Below are 16,709 nucleotides of genomic sequence, written 5' to 3'. Positions count from 1 at the left end.
GATATTTTTCGGCTCTTTATCTCTGACCGGTTGGCCACCCCTGATCCACGTCATACCACCAGTATCCACGTCGGTGTGGAGTTGAATTTATAAAGAGTGGCGAGCGCAGCATGCCACGGAGCCTGAAGCATGGCTTGGTGGCTCGCTGAGCTCGCCACACTTTATGAAATCAACTCCACGCCAACGTGGATAGTGGAGATATTAACCATTGTGTACATGTAGTTTCAGGGCTCCAGAAGCACTTACGTAGTTTACGTAAGTTTGGATTGGTATTCTCAATACAGCACTACGTAAACTACGTAACTTCCGCCGTGAAACTAAACAAGAACCTTAAATTCTCTAAGGGGGCATACACACAGGGTGATTTTTCCTAGATTTCCTATCTAGATTGCTTTAAAAGTAAGCACACATCGCCCAGTGTGTATATGCCCTATAGCAGTGGTGATGCGCGGCAATCGCCTCTACAGATCTTTAGCACATGCGGTCAAGTTCTAGATCACTTTTCTGCATGTACTGCATGTTAGCACAGATCACTGTGTGTGTGTAGGGTAATATGTGCTAAGCGAGCTTTATCGTTCAGCACAAAACTTTAGGCCCCACATCATCCGATGTGTACGTTACTTAGAAGCCATGTCACATTATAAAAACAACTCCACAGTATTAACTGCATACACATTCTACAACACATAAAACCAAGCTTTTGAAAACTGATAGATTTATCTCCACACCATTAACACGTTGTGGAAAATGTAGGGAACTGTGAAAAAAGCTGTCGACAGACCGTTTTATTGGTGGATGACATACATCTCTGATCCCTGTAAATCCCAGTAATGCAAGCTGTCGCTTTGATAGAAAGAGAAAAAATCTATCTGCTAATGCTGAAGGCTCACTTCTGGACAGTGGCCCTGATTCTGGTTGATCCGCTCCCCTGCATGTTGGCACAGACGAAGCGATGTTTTGTCTGTGCACATAATCGTCTATTCACATGTGTGGTCTCTTTGTACAAAATTAATTATTCCCTGGCCCGTTTGCACGGAGCAGTGCGGGTGGGTGGTGTGGTGCGGTGGGGACGGGTAGCGCCCATGGAAACGCTATGTGTTTCATAGGCAATCCCATGGAAACACTAGGTGTTCTAATGGTAATTCGCCTGTGAAGTTGTTGCTGGGGGCAGGCAGCTGACGTCACCGGATGTCAGCTGGCTGTCCTTTTAACGTACAAGGGCGCCGCAGATCTAAAGGTGCCCATACACGTTACAATTATTGTATCCAATATTGGATACAATATCGCACATACTTTTTGTACTAGATCTCATCTCATCTTATCGCAAAACCAAGATGCGATGAGATGCGATATTGTATCCAATATTGGATACAATAATTGTAACGAGTGCCTGAGAAATCATTCCATGGTCGGCGACTATGGAATGTTTTCTGACCCACACACAAGCTGCGAATGGAAAGTTTACCTAAACATCCATTTTCATGTGTGCGAGGGAAATCAACGTGCGTACGTGCGGTGTTTAATTGACTCGCAAAGCTGGGAGCCCTCTGCATTTAGCCGCAAGCCTCGCTGTTTTGGCGGCTGCACATGCTGTTTCCACGTCGCTGAAAAAACCTAGCGACATGGAAACGGCATGTTCAGGGGGGTCAGTTGAATGCTGATCGTGCGAGGTGTGACAGCGAGCAGTCAGAACTGCTCGCTGTCACAGCTTGCAAAAACCATACCTCCCAACTTTCAGCATACCGGAGGCGAGACACAGGTGATGCGCGCCAAAATTTTCGGGGGCGTGGTCTCATTTTGGGGGCGTGGCCTATACTCACTGTTCTTCCACGAGGCCACGCCCCGATTTTGCCGCTATGGGGGCATGACCCAGAGGCTCTGTGAGCCTCTAGCCATGCCCCCAGCCCCCTGGCTGTGAGAATAGACGCTGTGCGCATGCGCACAGCGTTTATTTCCCGCTGCTTAGCAGCCGACAGGGGGGACTCCAAACAGCCCCCCCACACCGCGGGACACTACCGGCCACAGGTGGGACAGCGGGACAGGCCCTGATAATCGGGACTGTCCTGCTAAAATCGGGACTGTTGGGAGGTATGCAAAAACCATTGAATATACCCCCAATGATGATAATAGTAGATTTGGCTGAGGCCTAGCCTAATATTAGCTGTAGCTAATATTGAAAAACTGAAACCTAATGTCAGAAGTCACGTGTTATCGAATGCAATGTTAACGTGTTACCTGAATCAAAACTATCAACCTATCCATTACTCCAGGCATGTCCAACCTGCGGCCCTCCAGCTGTTGTGAAACTACACATCCCAGAATGCCTTGCCACAGTTTTGCTATTGGGGAATGCTAAAACTATGGCAAGGCATGCTGGGATGTGTAGTTTCACAACAGCTGGAGGGCCGCAGGTTGGACATGCCTGCATTACTCTATGTATCATGATTCATAAGAACATAAACTGGGTACATACCAGAAGCAGAACTCTGGGAGGCAATGGAGTCATCTGCCGCCGGGCTCCTGCTCCCAAGGGGGCACCTCTCCTCCCCCTGGAAGTTTAAATCAGTTATTTAAAAGCCAAAGATATTGCTTCTGTGGCTGAGTTCTGAAATATATATGTGTTCTCTATCTATCTATATATCTATCTGGGGGGCACCAATATATATCTTGCCTCTGGGCAACGTACTTACGCCACTGGTACATACATTATGCAATATGTGCAGAATCACAGAACACTTAATGTACAATACTACAGGAACTACAATGATGGGCAGGAGGGGAGCAGAGCCAATTATGAGTGTGGAAATACAGGGCAGGTGTATAAGAAACAACCAGGCCAATCTATATCGGGTAAAAAGTACTGGAAATTCTGGGCAGTACAGTAGTAGGTAGTTCTGTTTATCCTCTGGGATGTTTATTCCATAACCAGTGTTGCTGTTATGTCATTTGTTTAAGAGAGTTGGGATACGGTCATTGGGTCACCAGCAAGTTGTTAGACAGTCATTAGGTCTACACCATTAGTTCGACATGTGTCTAGGTTGACATGAGTGTAGGTTGACATGGGTTAGGTTGATAGTCAAAAGGTCAACATGGTTTTTTTTACAGTTTTTTGAGCCGACATGTGCCGACAGGCGGTATTTCATGCCCTACCATCCACTAGGGCATAGTGGGAGAATAAAATAGTGTGCCAAGCGAAGCAAGCCATGCGAGGTGATGCGGTGCACTTTAACCTGTGTCGTCGACTGTGTCAACATTCGGCTAAAAAAAACCAGCGAAACACCCCATGTCGACCTTTTGACTGCCGACTTAACCCATGTCGACCTAATGACCCTGTCCACCTAGACTCATGTCTACCTTCCTGCATGTCGACCTAGACACATGTCGACTTAATGACTGTCTAACAACTTGCTGGTGACAAACTGATCCACACCCAGAGAGCTGAGGCCTGTTTATTTTACATTTACATATTGATTTGTATTTTTGCCTCTTTCAGAAACCGCCCACAGTGTTGCTTCTACACGAGATTACGAGCAATGAAGGTGCATGGACTATTCTTCCTGTCATTCCACAGTAAGTATTACTTTACATACCGCTTGATCTGTAAATTGCTATGGGGCACTTTATATGTACAGTAGGAGCAAGTTTGATCTTTGCTCCTTTGTCCATGGCTAGCCATGGCTATTCTATTGTTCTCAGCTGCAATACAATACGTATTGCAGCTGAGAACAATAGAATAGCCATGGCTAGCCATGGCCAAAGGATCAAAGATGAAACTTGCTCCTACTGTAGTTCAGTATATTCAGGGCCTGATTCAGAAATGTACACAAATGCATTTGCAGATGCAAATGGCGCTGCTGCCTGGATTTGTATCAAGGCGCCAACCAACGGTTTAGCAAATTTGTGCATCCGCCTACATAGATGCAGCATCTGTCATAGTTAGGCCGATTATCGGAGTTCTGAGTCACCCTATGACCCAGCAGCATGGTTGCAGGAAGTAACACGCCAGGATTGCAGTCGCAGCTTCAAACACACCTCGAACACACCCACACACGGTTGGGATGCAACTGCATTTTTCCTCTTCAACAGACTTAAAGGTATGTTCCCTGTGTTACACTGGCGATCCTGTTTGCTTGGTTACACCGGCGACCCCGTTCCCTGAGTTACACTGGCGACCCCATTCCATAAGTTACACCGGCGACCCCGTTTCCTGGGTTACACGGGTGACCCCGTTCACTGAGTTACACTGGCGACCCTGTTCCCTAAGTTACACCGCACTGTTCCATATTTTTTTCTTTCTTTGGTTTATATTAGAATTGAATGTAGGCTCCTCGTCTCTCTGTAAAAAAAAATATATATATATTTATCTTATATATTTGGCTACATATGTCACTCAAAGTGTGTGAGTGTATCTCTAACGCTGGGTGGAGCCTCTGACTCACATGACTGACTCACATGACAGAGAACCAGCCCAGTGAGCCCACAGTGCTAGACACCATCTGCCTCCCCATGCTGCCCAGGAACCTACTCCACAGCCACCAGGTGAGCGCCGCTCCCCCTCCCGCGATTCGTAGCACCCCCCCCCCTCCCGCAATTCGCGGCAAAACACCCCCCTGCCCCCGCAATTTGCGGCACCCCAACCCCCCCGCGACCCCCCCTCCCGTGATTCGCTGCAAAACACCCCCCCCCCGTGACCCACCCCCCCCTCCCACGATTCGCGGCAAAACACTGACATGGCTATGGTCGACAATGAAAAAGGTTGACATGAGTTTTTGAAGATTTATTTTTAAATTTTTGAATGTTTTCATATTCATTCTCATGTGTCGACATGGACACAATTGAAGTGCCACCCCCCCCCCGCGACCCCCCCCCCTCCCGCGATCCGCAACCCCCCCTCCCATGATTCACGGCACCCCTACGACCCCCCCTCCCACGATTCGCGGCAACCCCCGGCCCCCTGACCACCCCTCCAATGATTCTCGGCAACCCCCCCGCCCCCGCGACCCACCCTCCCGCGATTCGCTGCAAACCCCCGCCCCCCCTCCCGCAATTCGCTGCACCACCCCCCCAGCGACCTCCCGCGATCCGCGGACCCCTCCCCCCCCAACTGACATGGCTATGGTTGACAATGAAAAAGGTTGACATGAGTTTTTGAAGATTTATTTTCCATTTTTTTTATGTTTTCACATTCATTCTCATGTGTCGACATGGACACCACTTATGTCAACATTTACATGTGTTGACCTTTCTGTGTTTATTTTTTCTTGTAGCGATTCACCACATGTGTCGACATGGACACCAATGAAGTGCCACACTTATGTCAACATTTACATGTGTTGACCTTTCTGTGTTGATTTTTTTCTTGTGGCGATTCGCGGCACACCCCCCCCCTCCCCGCGACCCCCCCTCCAGCGAATCACGGCACACCCCCGCGATTCGCGACCCCCCCTCCCTCGATTCGCGGCAACCCCCGCCCCCGTGACCCCCCCCTCCAACAATTCGCAGCAAACCCTCACCCCACCCCCGCGACCCATCCTCCTGCAAATTGCTGCACACACACCGCCCCTGCGACCCCCCCTCCCGCGATTCGCGGACCCCCCCAACTCCCCCCCCCCTCCCGCAATTCGCTGCACCACCGTCCGTCCCCCCCGACCCACCCTCCCGCGATTCACAGGACCCCCCCAACTATCAATGTACATCTTACTCTGTAACCGCTTTTTAATTAAACAAAACAATACACACCCGCTTCCACATCATATGCTCTCTATTTAACACATTTCACCTATAACTCAAGTTGCAATACAGGCCATCTTTCATACAATTCTAACCATCTTTCTCATATACAAATGTTCACAAATTAAGGGGCCCTTACGACGGTGTGATGAGCGCCCGTAAGGGGCGATGAATCACCTAGTATTTACATTTACATTTAAAGGAAAGTATTTACATTTACATTTAAAGGAAACATTATTATTATTAGGGGAAGAGTGCAAACTGTTGCTGGTTATAATGACATTCCGAGTATTAATTTAAAATTTCCATCTCCAGACAATGTCCAAGGTCATTGTTTAAATGCATGCATCACCTAAACCCAATGAAGGTTGCCTGTTTAATGCAGCTGATTAATTCATTAGGAGTTGGTGGTTCCTTATGAATTGGCAAGTAGCAATTTAATGAATATTGTTTCAGTTATTAAAATGTCAGCCTGTACTCTCTGTATACGATGGCTGCAGTGAAGCTGTGGGAATACTTGTGTCTTCATAAGTACTGTAGGTGGGAAAAACATCCAAGTCCCAGGCAGCCCAGCAATCTGGCGCATAATGATAAACGTCCAGGGTAAAGTGAATATAATGCTGTGTGGTCAGTGCCCTGGGGTTGCACACACAGTATGGCTGCCACCTTTTACAGATCAACTCCCAGGGTAAGAAGTACTAACCAAACGCATCCAGTGACATGGCAGCTGATTGGCTGTTGGTTTATCACTCTCCTTTTTATCACTTTTTAAGCTTAGTACATCTGGCCCCCAGTCTGCTACAGTGTAGGGCCTAATGAGTGTTTTATGCCTAAGGAAGTGCTGAAAGTGTATGGTATTAACGCACCAGCCAATCAGCTCCTAACTGTCATTTTTCAAACCCAGCTTTAAAGCAACAGTTAAGAACTGATTGCCTGCTGTGTTATTACCTTTCAATTTATCACTTCTCCAGACTTAATATATCTTCCCCACAGAGAAATGAGAATTGTAATACTGTTTTCACATCCCCCACAAGGCTGCTTCTCTCTGCAACCATTGGGTTTGCACCTGCAGTGCACTACTGTATTCACATCCCCCACAAGGCTGCTTCTCTCTAGAACCACTGGGTATGCACAGGCAGCACACTACTGTATTCACATACCCCACAAAGCTGCTTCTCTCTGCAACCACTGGGTTTGCACCTGCAGTGCACTACTGTATTCACATCCCCCACAAGGCTGCTTCTCTCTAGAATACTGGGTATGCACTGGCAGCGCACTACTGTATTCACATCCCCCCACAAGGCTGCTTATCTCTGCAACCACTGGGTATGCACCAGGATTGCACTACTGTATTCACATTCCCCAGAAGGCTGCTTCTCTCTGCAACCAATGGGTATGCATCAGGATTGCACTACTGTATTCACATTCCCCACAAGGCTGCTTCTCTCTGCAACCACTGTGTAAGCACCGGGAGTGCCCTACTATATTCACATTCCACACAAGGCTGCTTCTCTCTGCAACCACTGGGTATACACCGGCAGCGCACTACTGTATTCACGTTCCCCACAAGGCTGCTTCTCTCTGCAACCACTGGGTATGCACCAGGATCGCACTACTGTATTTACATTCCCCATTATGCTTCTTCCCTCAGCAACCACTGGGTATGCACCAGGATCGCACTACTGTATTTACATTCCCCATTATGCTTCTTCCCTCAGCAACCACTGGGTATGCACGGGATCGCACTACTGTATTCACATTTACCACAAGGCTGCTTCTCTCTGCAACCACTGGGTATGCACCGACATCGCTGTATTAGGGATCAGTCGCGGACCCCTCACAGCATGCCCCACCACTGGTGCCATCCCTCTGCACAGACACGGAAGTCCAAGGATGGTGCAAGAGCTGTTTTTTGCCTTACTAATTTCATATGTAAGTGCATGTGATTAGTATGCAAGTGGTAGCTGGCGGAAAGGGGTGGCAGATGTTAGAACATCCCACCCATTGTCAGCTGCTGTGCTCCCACCAGATGTACAGTATGGTGGATCCAGCTGCCCGATCGCTGTGAGCAGCATTAAAAAAGACACTGTAGACAGAACCATAGGTGCAGGGGTTCCGTGAGGTGAGATGCGCCAAGTGGGCATTTCTGATGGATTGCATAATTTGCTACCATATCAAGGAAGGCCAGTATGTCGTTGTCGACGATGTGATAATACCAGGCAAGTGTTAAGAACATTGGTATGTTTATTTGTGTTGTTTTTACATTTTATATGAATGTGACTTGCCACATACATTTACAATGCAGCATTTATTTGTATCGCACACAGTGGTAACTACTAAATGTCCTATTTTGGCAAAATGCAGAACATTTCTCTGTAGGATGCACAGTCTTTGTATGAATGCAATTACGATTTAAATGCCATTAACACAGTAATCCCACTCAGTTCTTGTTTTCAATAAAGCTTAATATCGTATGACGTTCACTATAATAAGCATATAATTCCCCGGTCAGACGTTACTGTATTATTTAATACGATAATCCATCCTATAGGAAATATATATTTATGTTGCAGCCTAAACTTTAACAACTATTTAACAACTGTTTTGGAAGAAAATGTGACACAAGCGATCACAAACAAAGAAGAAATGGGAATTGGCGAATGAATTATTAAAAAGTTTTCAAATAAAGTCCTTTTATATACTGAAATAATTGTTACATTCCACACTCCACAGCAAGAACCTGTACCCTGTCAAAGTCTGAAACTGTGTGTGACAAGGCTTAGTGAATGTGTTTAGTGAGACATACTCCAATTGTAGAACCGGCAAGCATTTTATGCGCCCAGATTTCTACAGTTAAAAATGTGTTCACAAAGCAAAATACTATAGTGTGCTTACGTGGAAATACAAAACTCATTAGCTGAAGGTTGGTACCAGTCAGTATTACATATACATACACATGGTGTGATTTTGGCTGTGACCGATTTTGGCTTTTGTTGATTTTAATAGCTCGTAGTAGATTGTACCCTTTCTATTCCAAATTGTGCAACCTGCACAGTTTTTTTTCTTGCAATGCTGACCTCGTGGGGCACGCCAGGGCATCGCAACTGGGGATGCCAATCCTAGGGCATTTTTTCGATCCTAAAATTGGCTTCCCAAATAAAAATAATAATAATAAAAAAACTCGCCCTCCCCAAACCTCCACTCCGCAAATTTACATACATGGGCGGGTGGTGCGGCCGAGTGCGGGGCAAACAGCAGTGGTTTGGGGTTTCGCCGAGAGTGGGCGGCAGCAGTGTGACCTCTGACCACGTCACTCTGCACAGAGCTGCACCCTGGGGTCAGGAACAGCTTGGCAGCATCTGAGCCAAGTGCTCAGACTGCCCAGGATTAGACTGCGCATGCGCATTCTAATTCCGAATTCTTGGGATTGGGAACTCCATTCCCGGGATTGAAATCCCGGCAGGTTTAGGGCCAAATCTTGGGATCCCGCTGATCCCGGGGTTGGCCTCCCTAATCACAACTGTATACACATGGTGTGAAATGTTTTTCTACCAATACGGACTATATAGTTCATATCCCACACTGTGTATTCCCCTTGTACTCCTATTTGTTGTCCATATTTGTAGTAATAAGAAACACATTTGTTATTCAATTTTAATAAAATGTAAACCTTTTCATATAGCAGCTATAAACAAATAACTTTCCCTGCAGTCTATATATTGCTAAAATAAGCATCATATATTCTATATACTAGTTGGCTATAGTCTGCCCCATCTTCATTATGTGCTTGTGTCAGTTTAATGCAAATCTGTGTACTGTAGTATGTGTGTTGTCTCTTTGCCGAGTTACATTGATGGCTGGAAACTTGCTATCAGTGCAGTGGCTCCAACTCTGTGGGGACCAATCAGGAAAGGGGCGGAGCTTCGTTCTATTCCCTCATAACCAGAGTAGGAAAAAAAATATTGCTGTGCGCACGGTCATTGATGCCATCAGATCTCTCGCCATCAATAGGAAAACTAAGGCCAGCTTAAGGCCTGTTCCTGTGGAGTGAAGGAGCTTCTGTTCCTCCCATTCTGTAATCAAGGAGACATTTGAAGCAGCTGCATCTGCAGCCTTCATAAGTAGCTTTCTCTACCACCATTTCAGCAATTCTGTGAGTGAGGTAGCTCAGCAGGAAACAACACTGTCACAGCCTGTGGGCCAGATGCACTAAGCTTCACAAGTGATCAAATGGAGTGTGATAAACAGCCAGCCAATCAGCCCTGACATTTTTCAAACACAGTCTGTGAAATGGTAGGTAGGAGCTGATTGGCTGGCTTTTTATCACTCTTCATTTGATCACTTTTGTAGCTTAGTGCATCTGGTCCTGTGTCTTTTGAGGTAAATATACAAGACCAGGTGTTTTTCTTTACTGTTGGTGGGCAATGTGTGTGTTTTTTTCCTATAGAAGGCCAATGTGTGAGTTTTCCCCCTTTGTTGACAGCAGTGTGTGCAATATTTTCTTCCTGTTGGGGAGTATATTTTCCTCAGTTGAAGCAGGAAAAACTGAAGCAAAATATGTGAGCAGCCATTTTACAGCTGGTATAAATACAAAAAAAGTGGATAAAGCATACAGATAAAAGGAATACCAGGTACTTAATATTTTTTGAAAACTAGTTTCAGGGAGATTATAGTTGGAAATAGAATTTTACACAGCACCCCATTGAGGGGGCGTGTAATGCTCTACCCAAAGGGCGTGACATGGAGAGACTGTGAACCGAGATTGTGAAAGTGGCACCTAGAAGCGTGGGTGTGTACTGCTACCTCTGAGAGGAATCTTTTAAAATGACATATTCAAATGTAGATGAGCCCCAAAGTAGTTAGTAAGATATACTATAGTTGCTAAAGTGCTAGGAAATGGCGCTGATGATTCAATGTAAATGTATCTGTCTCTCATTCCTTTTTCCCCCCAAAAAATGTAACCATGTAATGTGGGCTAGGTGAAATGAGGGAGATTTCTACACTAATGAGGGAGAGAGGGAGATTGCTGTTATTTTGGGAATTTTTCTGCAGAATGCAGAAGGGTATGCAGCTACTGTATGAGCTGGTATAAATACAAAAACTGAATAAAAAATACAGATAAAGGGAATACCTATACAGAACTTTGAGGTAAACAATAAACTATGAGATTGTAAGAGAGAGGAGTTACGAGGGGATGGCAGATGTGAAGAGAAGGAAAGAAAAAGAACCGAAGTTAAGGATTGCAAAGTAAAGATCTGAAGATGAAGCGTAGCACTGCATTGGGAGCCGACTGGCTGGTGCACTATCAATGGCCACATTATCACTTCACCAATAAATGTGCCCTCCCAGATACACAATAATGGACAATTGGAATCTGATTGATCGGTTCCATGGTTTCAGATCAGCGTGTTTGCTATGCTTTTTCTTTCCTTCTAATCCTGCGTTTCCCAGAGGCCTTCATTTCATGAGCTGAGCCATTACTTGCTAATTACTGTCAGCTGTATTATGTTCAAATAATTGTGATAAATTAAACTGCTATTTGCATAGATTTAAGCTGCTGTGTTGAAGTAGATTTTATTGTAAGTGTTAATATGTTTTAATAAAACATTACTCAAAAGGTTCTACAATTTTTTAATATAGTCTGTTCAACTGGAGCGCAGCCATTTTTCTTTGTATTTTTTATCCCTTTGGCTCAGGGGACTACACATTCTCCACTTGGCTGCAGAAATTTTTTATAAATCAATTAGCACTTAAGCCATTTGCGTCTTCTTTGATTTATTTTTATGGTTTACCACCTATTCGGGAACTCCCTTTGGTGCTTTCCAGCTATTTTTCCTCTAAGGTCCAAGGCTTTAGACTAAGGCGAACCATCCCCCCCCCCCCCCCCCCCCCAGACATTACTGTAAATGTATTAATGGGGCACCTTTGGCAGGCACTGCATCCTCAGTAGTTGAGTAATTTAGGATGCAATAATATAAAATACAAAACCAGGCATTTGTTGTATTTATTGTTATCTTTAAAAACAGAAGCCAAAGCCACAGAAATGTGTATCTACCCTTCTGTCTCTAATACCCCTTTCACATCTCACCTCGTACCTGGGTTATTGCCGGATTGGTGACGTATGGACCCGGTTCGAGGTTCAGTGTGTAAGCACCACAGGTTATAACCCAGGTGAACGAACCCGGCAATTTAATTAGGGGTGTAGCTGGATCCATTTGGACCTCATAGCAAAATTTCCCCAGGGCCCCCAGTATTAATTAATGAGGCAATCAGCCTCCCACCCTTACCAAGAATAGTCCAGGCAAGGCAGCATCCATACTTGGAGAAAAACCACCAGGAACACTGAGGACACATAAGAGAAATTTAGAAGTTTTTTTTTTAATAATCTGTTCTTTGTACATACTGTAGGAAACAAATGTACTGCTAGCAATTAAGAAGGGGACATGCAGGAGCAGCGAGACGGTAAAATAAAACCAAAACCTAAAATGTGCCATCCCCTCGTAACTCCTCTCTCTTACAATCTCAGTGTTTATTGTTTTCCTTATGGCAAAAGTTCTGTATAGGTATTACCTTTATCTGTATATTTTATTCAGTGTGGTTTGTGTGGTTTAAAGTGGCTGTTGATGACCATTTGCTAAAGCTTAATTAATGTTAATTAATAATATCAGACTTGTTCCTGAATCTGAAACAGAAAAGACACTTTTATTAAAGCTCACATACTGGTTTTTATTTCTGCACTTGACGCTAGTTAACAGGGGGGGGGATTACATGTTTTGAAATGTATTATGAGCGCACCTAATTTGCCCTTGGTACAGCCTGCTGAGTAACGCTCGGCGGGGCTGTCCCCTGCAATCCTCCCAGTAGTTAGTGGCCGGGGCAATGTATTATTAGCTGCCTAGGCGTTAAATCGCCCTGGCCGTTCTGGCAGCTCAGGGCTAGCATTGTCCTATTCCCACTGCAGGGACATTGCTAGCCCTGTTGCTGACTCCGGGCTGAGCTGGAGATATCGCGGTAATAGCGAGATCTCGCGCATGCTCAGAGAGTCAGCAAGGGGGGGGGCGCGACAGTTTTTTTGGTACTCTTTACTTAGCACGGCGCCTATCGCAGGCATTGAATTCACTAAAAAATCGGTTGCGACGCGACCGACGCGATGCCCGCGATTTCCCATAGGGAACAATGTTAAATGTCTCAATTGACGCGATTTTCCTGTTCAATGCCTCAATTGACCCGATTTTTCCATAGGAAACAATGTTAAATGGGCCACAGAGGCCAAATAGGCACCCTGAAGTGTGAAATGGCCCCCAAAATTGTTAACGCCACCCCACAATCAACGTGAACCCGAAGCGTGGCAAGCCCGCGAGGGGCGGCGGTACGCTTCCTACTACCTTTTCATACCCCCACTATCCACGTCGGTGTGGAGTTGAGAATAGAATAGTGTGGCGAGCGCAGCGAGCCACCGAGCCCGAAGCGTGGCGAGCGGACGCGGATACCTGTGAAGCCCGCGAAGGGACGCGTTTACCTGTGAAGGTATCCGCGTCCCCTCGCGGGGCTCGCTGCGCTCGCCACGCTTTGGGCTCGGTGGCTCGCTGCGCTCGCCACACTATTCTATTCTCAACTCCACGCCGACGTGGATAGTGGGGGTATGAAAAGGTCGTAGGACGCGTACCGCCGCCCCTCGCAGGCTCGCTGCGCTCGCCACGCTTCGGGTTGACCTTGATCGTGGGGTGGCGTTAACAATTATGGGGGCCATTTCACACTTCAGGGTGGCTATTTGGCCTCTGTGGGCCATTTAACATTGTTTCCTATGGAAAAATCGGGTCAATTGAGGCATTGAACAGGAAAATCGGGTCAATCGAGACATTTAACATTGTTCCCTATGGGAAATCGCGTCGGTCGCATCGCACCCGATTTTTAGTGCATTCAATGCCCGCGATGCCCGCGATTTTTTTTACCTGCGATGCGCACGATCAAAATCGTGGGCGCCGTGCTAGGTAAAGAGTACCGGTTTTTTTTACATTTTGCATGTGCAGGGATGCCTGGGGCACTGATAAGGAGAGCCAATAATGCAGGGCATAATGGCTCTCCTTATTGGTTAATACATTTGGCCATAACGGTTGCCCGCTTCTCCACATATACCTGTTATTTTACAAACACATGGGGCAGATGTATTTATCTGCCCCACAATACCCCAAACAAACAAAGCCTGCTCATTTCCCTCTGAGATGGTACTAATCTTTCAGTCTAAATGGCTCCCCTCTTACCCTACCGCTCCACACTGGGTCATAGATGAGAAACCGCTAGTGACCAAAAGAAGGCAATGACATCATAAAAAGTACATACATAGTATGCGTGCACACTCAAACGGAACTGGGCAGGCAGCTGACATCCGGTGATGTCAGCTGCCTGCCCACCCCAGCACCCACGTCATGGGCCGATTACCATTGGAACGCCCATTACCATAGGTGCGATTAGCGTGGGCGCGACTATCCGCCCCACGCCCACAGTCTTGAGTGCATGCGCCCGGCGAACATTCTTTGCGGCGTATGCACATGTGCAGAAATGCTCAAGTGCACAATATCAGACCCCCGTGCGAATGAATTAGAATAACCCCCATTGAGTATATAATTATTTCCAAAGAATTATTGAGAACCATGAATTAAATGTAAATGGTGAATTAACTTGTTTTGTTTTTGAAGCTACATTTTAACCCCTTCCCGACATTTGACGTACATGTACGTCATGGCCGGGATGTACTTCCCGACACATGACGTACATGTACGTCATGACTTCAAAGTGCCACCGCGTCTACAGACGCTGTGACAGAGGGACGATGTCTGCTGTCCCTGACAGCAGACATCTTCCCTCATTGCCCAGGGGGGGCAGCGATACCCCCCCGTTCGGCGATCGCTGTGATTGGCTGTTCAATGTGAACAGCCAATTACAGCGTTTTCTGTGTACCGGCGAATAACGTTCGCCGGTGACACAGGGATCGGTGGTGATTGGTGCTGTAAAGTACAGCACCAATCACCACCGGGTGTAAGGGTGACACTGGTGTCACCCCACCTCACTCCACCTGCCCCCAAAAGGCTGTGATTGGTCCGTCGGACCGACGGACCAATCACAGCCATTTCACCTCAAATGAGGTACTGGAGACAGCCCTGCAGCCGCCATTCCGGTCAGGAACAGCGTGCAGAGCGGTCTCCGTGCCCATCTGTGCCCTATACTGACCTGATCGTTGGTGGCATCCGTGCTGCCAGCTCCTGGTGTGACTTCCTTGTGACTTCCTTGTGTTGCTGCTGCTGCTGCTGCAGCAGCGTCATTGAGGCAGAGATTTAAATTGTGTGATATTATTTTGTGCTATAATTTTGTATCTGCTCCCCCCTGCTGCCCCCCTTTTGTGCTGATCACTATAAACTAAGTGATCAGCACCTTTTTTGGGGGTGCAGGTTTTTTTTTTTTTTTATATATATATATATATATATACCCTGTCAGGTTGCACCCACAGTTGTGTGCCTGCTTCCCCTCACTGCTAATCAGTGTTGCATCACTGTGTTGCATCACAGTGTTGCATCACTGATCAGCAGGTTGTTTTTTTTGGAGAGTGCTGTGGGGTTTTGTTTTTACACCCACGTTGCTTTTGTGGGTGTCCTGTGGCCGCTGAGCGCTGATCAGTGACGTACATCACTGAACAGCATTTTTGGCACAGGGTTGATATAATTTTTTTTCTGCAGTTTTTTTTAATTGTTTTTTTTTGGAGAGTGCTGTGGGTTTTTTTTTTTAAATTGTTTTTACACCCATGTTGCTTTTGTGGGTGTCCTGTGGCCGCTGAGCGCTGATCAGTGACGTACATCACTGAACAGCATTTTTGGCACAGGGTTGATATAATTTTTTTTCTGCAGTTTTTTTTAATTGTTTTTTTTTGGAGAGTGCTGTGTTTTTTTTTTTTTATTGTTTTTACACCCACGTTGCTTTTGTGGGTGTCCTGTGGCCGCTGAGTGCTGATCAGTGACGTACATCACTGAACAGCATTTTTGGCACAGGGTTGATATAATTTTTTTTCTGCAGTTTTTTTTAATTGTTTTTTTTTTGGAGAGTGCTGTGGTTTTTTTTATTTTATTGTTTTTACACCCACGTTGCTTTTGTGGGTGTCCTGTGCCCGCTGAGCGCTGATCAGTGACGGACGTTACTGACCAACATCTGTGCTAAATTTTTGGCGCAGGAGCTTTTTTTTTTTTCTTTTAAACTTACACGTGTTAAAGCACTACATACACACTACATACCCCCCGTGTTGAAATAAAGTTTGTACCCCCCCCTTACACTATACACGTGTTGAAACACTACACTTAAAAATAATAAAAATGTCCCAATCATCGCAAAGACTGTTTTCAGCGGAGGAGGCATATGCCCTTCTTGCCTCTGACACTGACACCTAGTGAAGTAAGCGATGAATTGGCATTTGTCTTAAGCTCCTCTAGTGATGAGGGACCCCCTCAAAGACGCCCCCGTAGAGCAGCTGAGACCCCCCCCCCCAATGATTGATCTCGTATGGACCCCACCACCAGACAATTTTGAGCCCCAGGTTCCTGAGTTTTTGGCCAACCCAGGAATCCAATTTGATAGTACAGGCCTCAAAGAAATTGACTTTTTCAAAGTCTTTTTCTCTGATGATTTTATAAATTTAATGGTGGACCAAAGTAATTTATATGCCCAGCAGTTTATTGCCCAAAACCCCACGTCATCATTTGCTAGGTGGACCCCTGTAGATGCAGTAGAGATGATGACGTTTTGGGGTCTGGTGTTACATATGGGCATAGTTAAAAAGCCAGAAATTAGGCAATATTGGAGTACAGATGTTCTGTACAGCACCCCACTTCATCGTATGGCCATGACCCGGACTCGTTTTGAGACGATCCTTAAATTTTTGCATTACAACGATAATGCACAGTGCCCACCCAGAGATGATCCCACCTTTGACCGGC

At 46.1% G+C, this 16,709-nt stretch overlaps 1 protein-coding gene across 1 annotated transcript in view; it reads left to right on the top strand.

Annotated features, from left to right (window-relative positions):
- B3GLCT (beta 3-glucosyltransferase) overlaps nucleotides 1-16,709 on the top strand; it is a 366,095-nt gene that overhangs the window by 207,255 nt on the left and 142,131 nt on the right. The window contains exon 5 of the mRNA XM_083169834.1: nucleotides 3,494-3,570. Coding sequence (XP_083025960.1) covers nucleotides 3,494-3,570 — 77 coding nt within the window. The remainder of the gene's footprint in view (nucleotides 1-3,493; nucleotides 3,571-16,709) is intronic.

The sequence above is a fragment of the Crinia signifera genome, chromosome 2, assembly GCF_055691185.1.
Source record: "Crinia signifera chromosome 2, ASM5569118v1, whole genome shotgun sequence".
In the NCBI taxonomy this organism is placed as follows: domain Eukaryota; kingdom Metazoa; phylum Chordata; class Amphibia; order Anura; family Myobatrachidae; genus Crinia; species Crinia signifera.
Note: the sequence above shows the minus strand (reverse complement) of the source record. Positions and strands in the feature narration are given on the sequence as shown.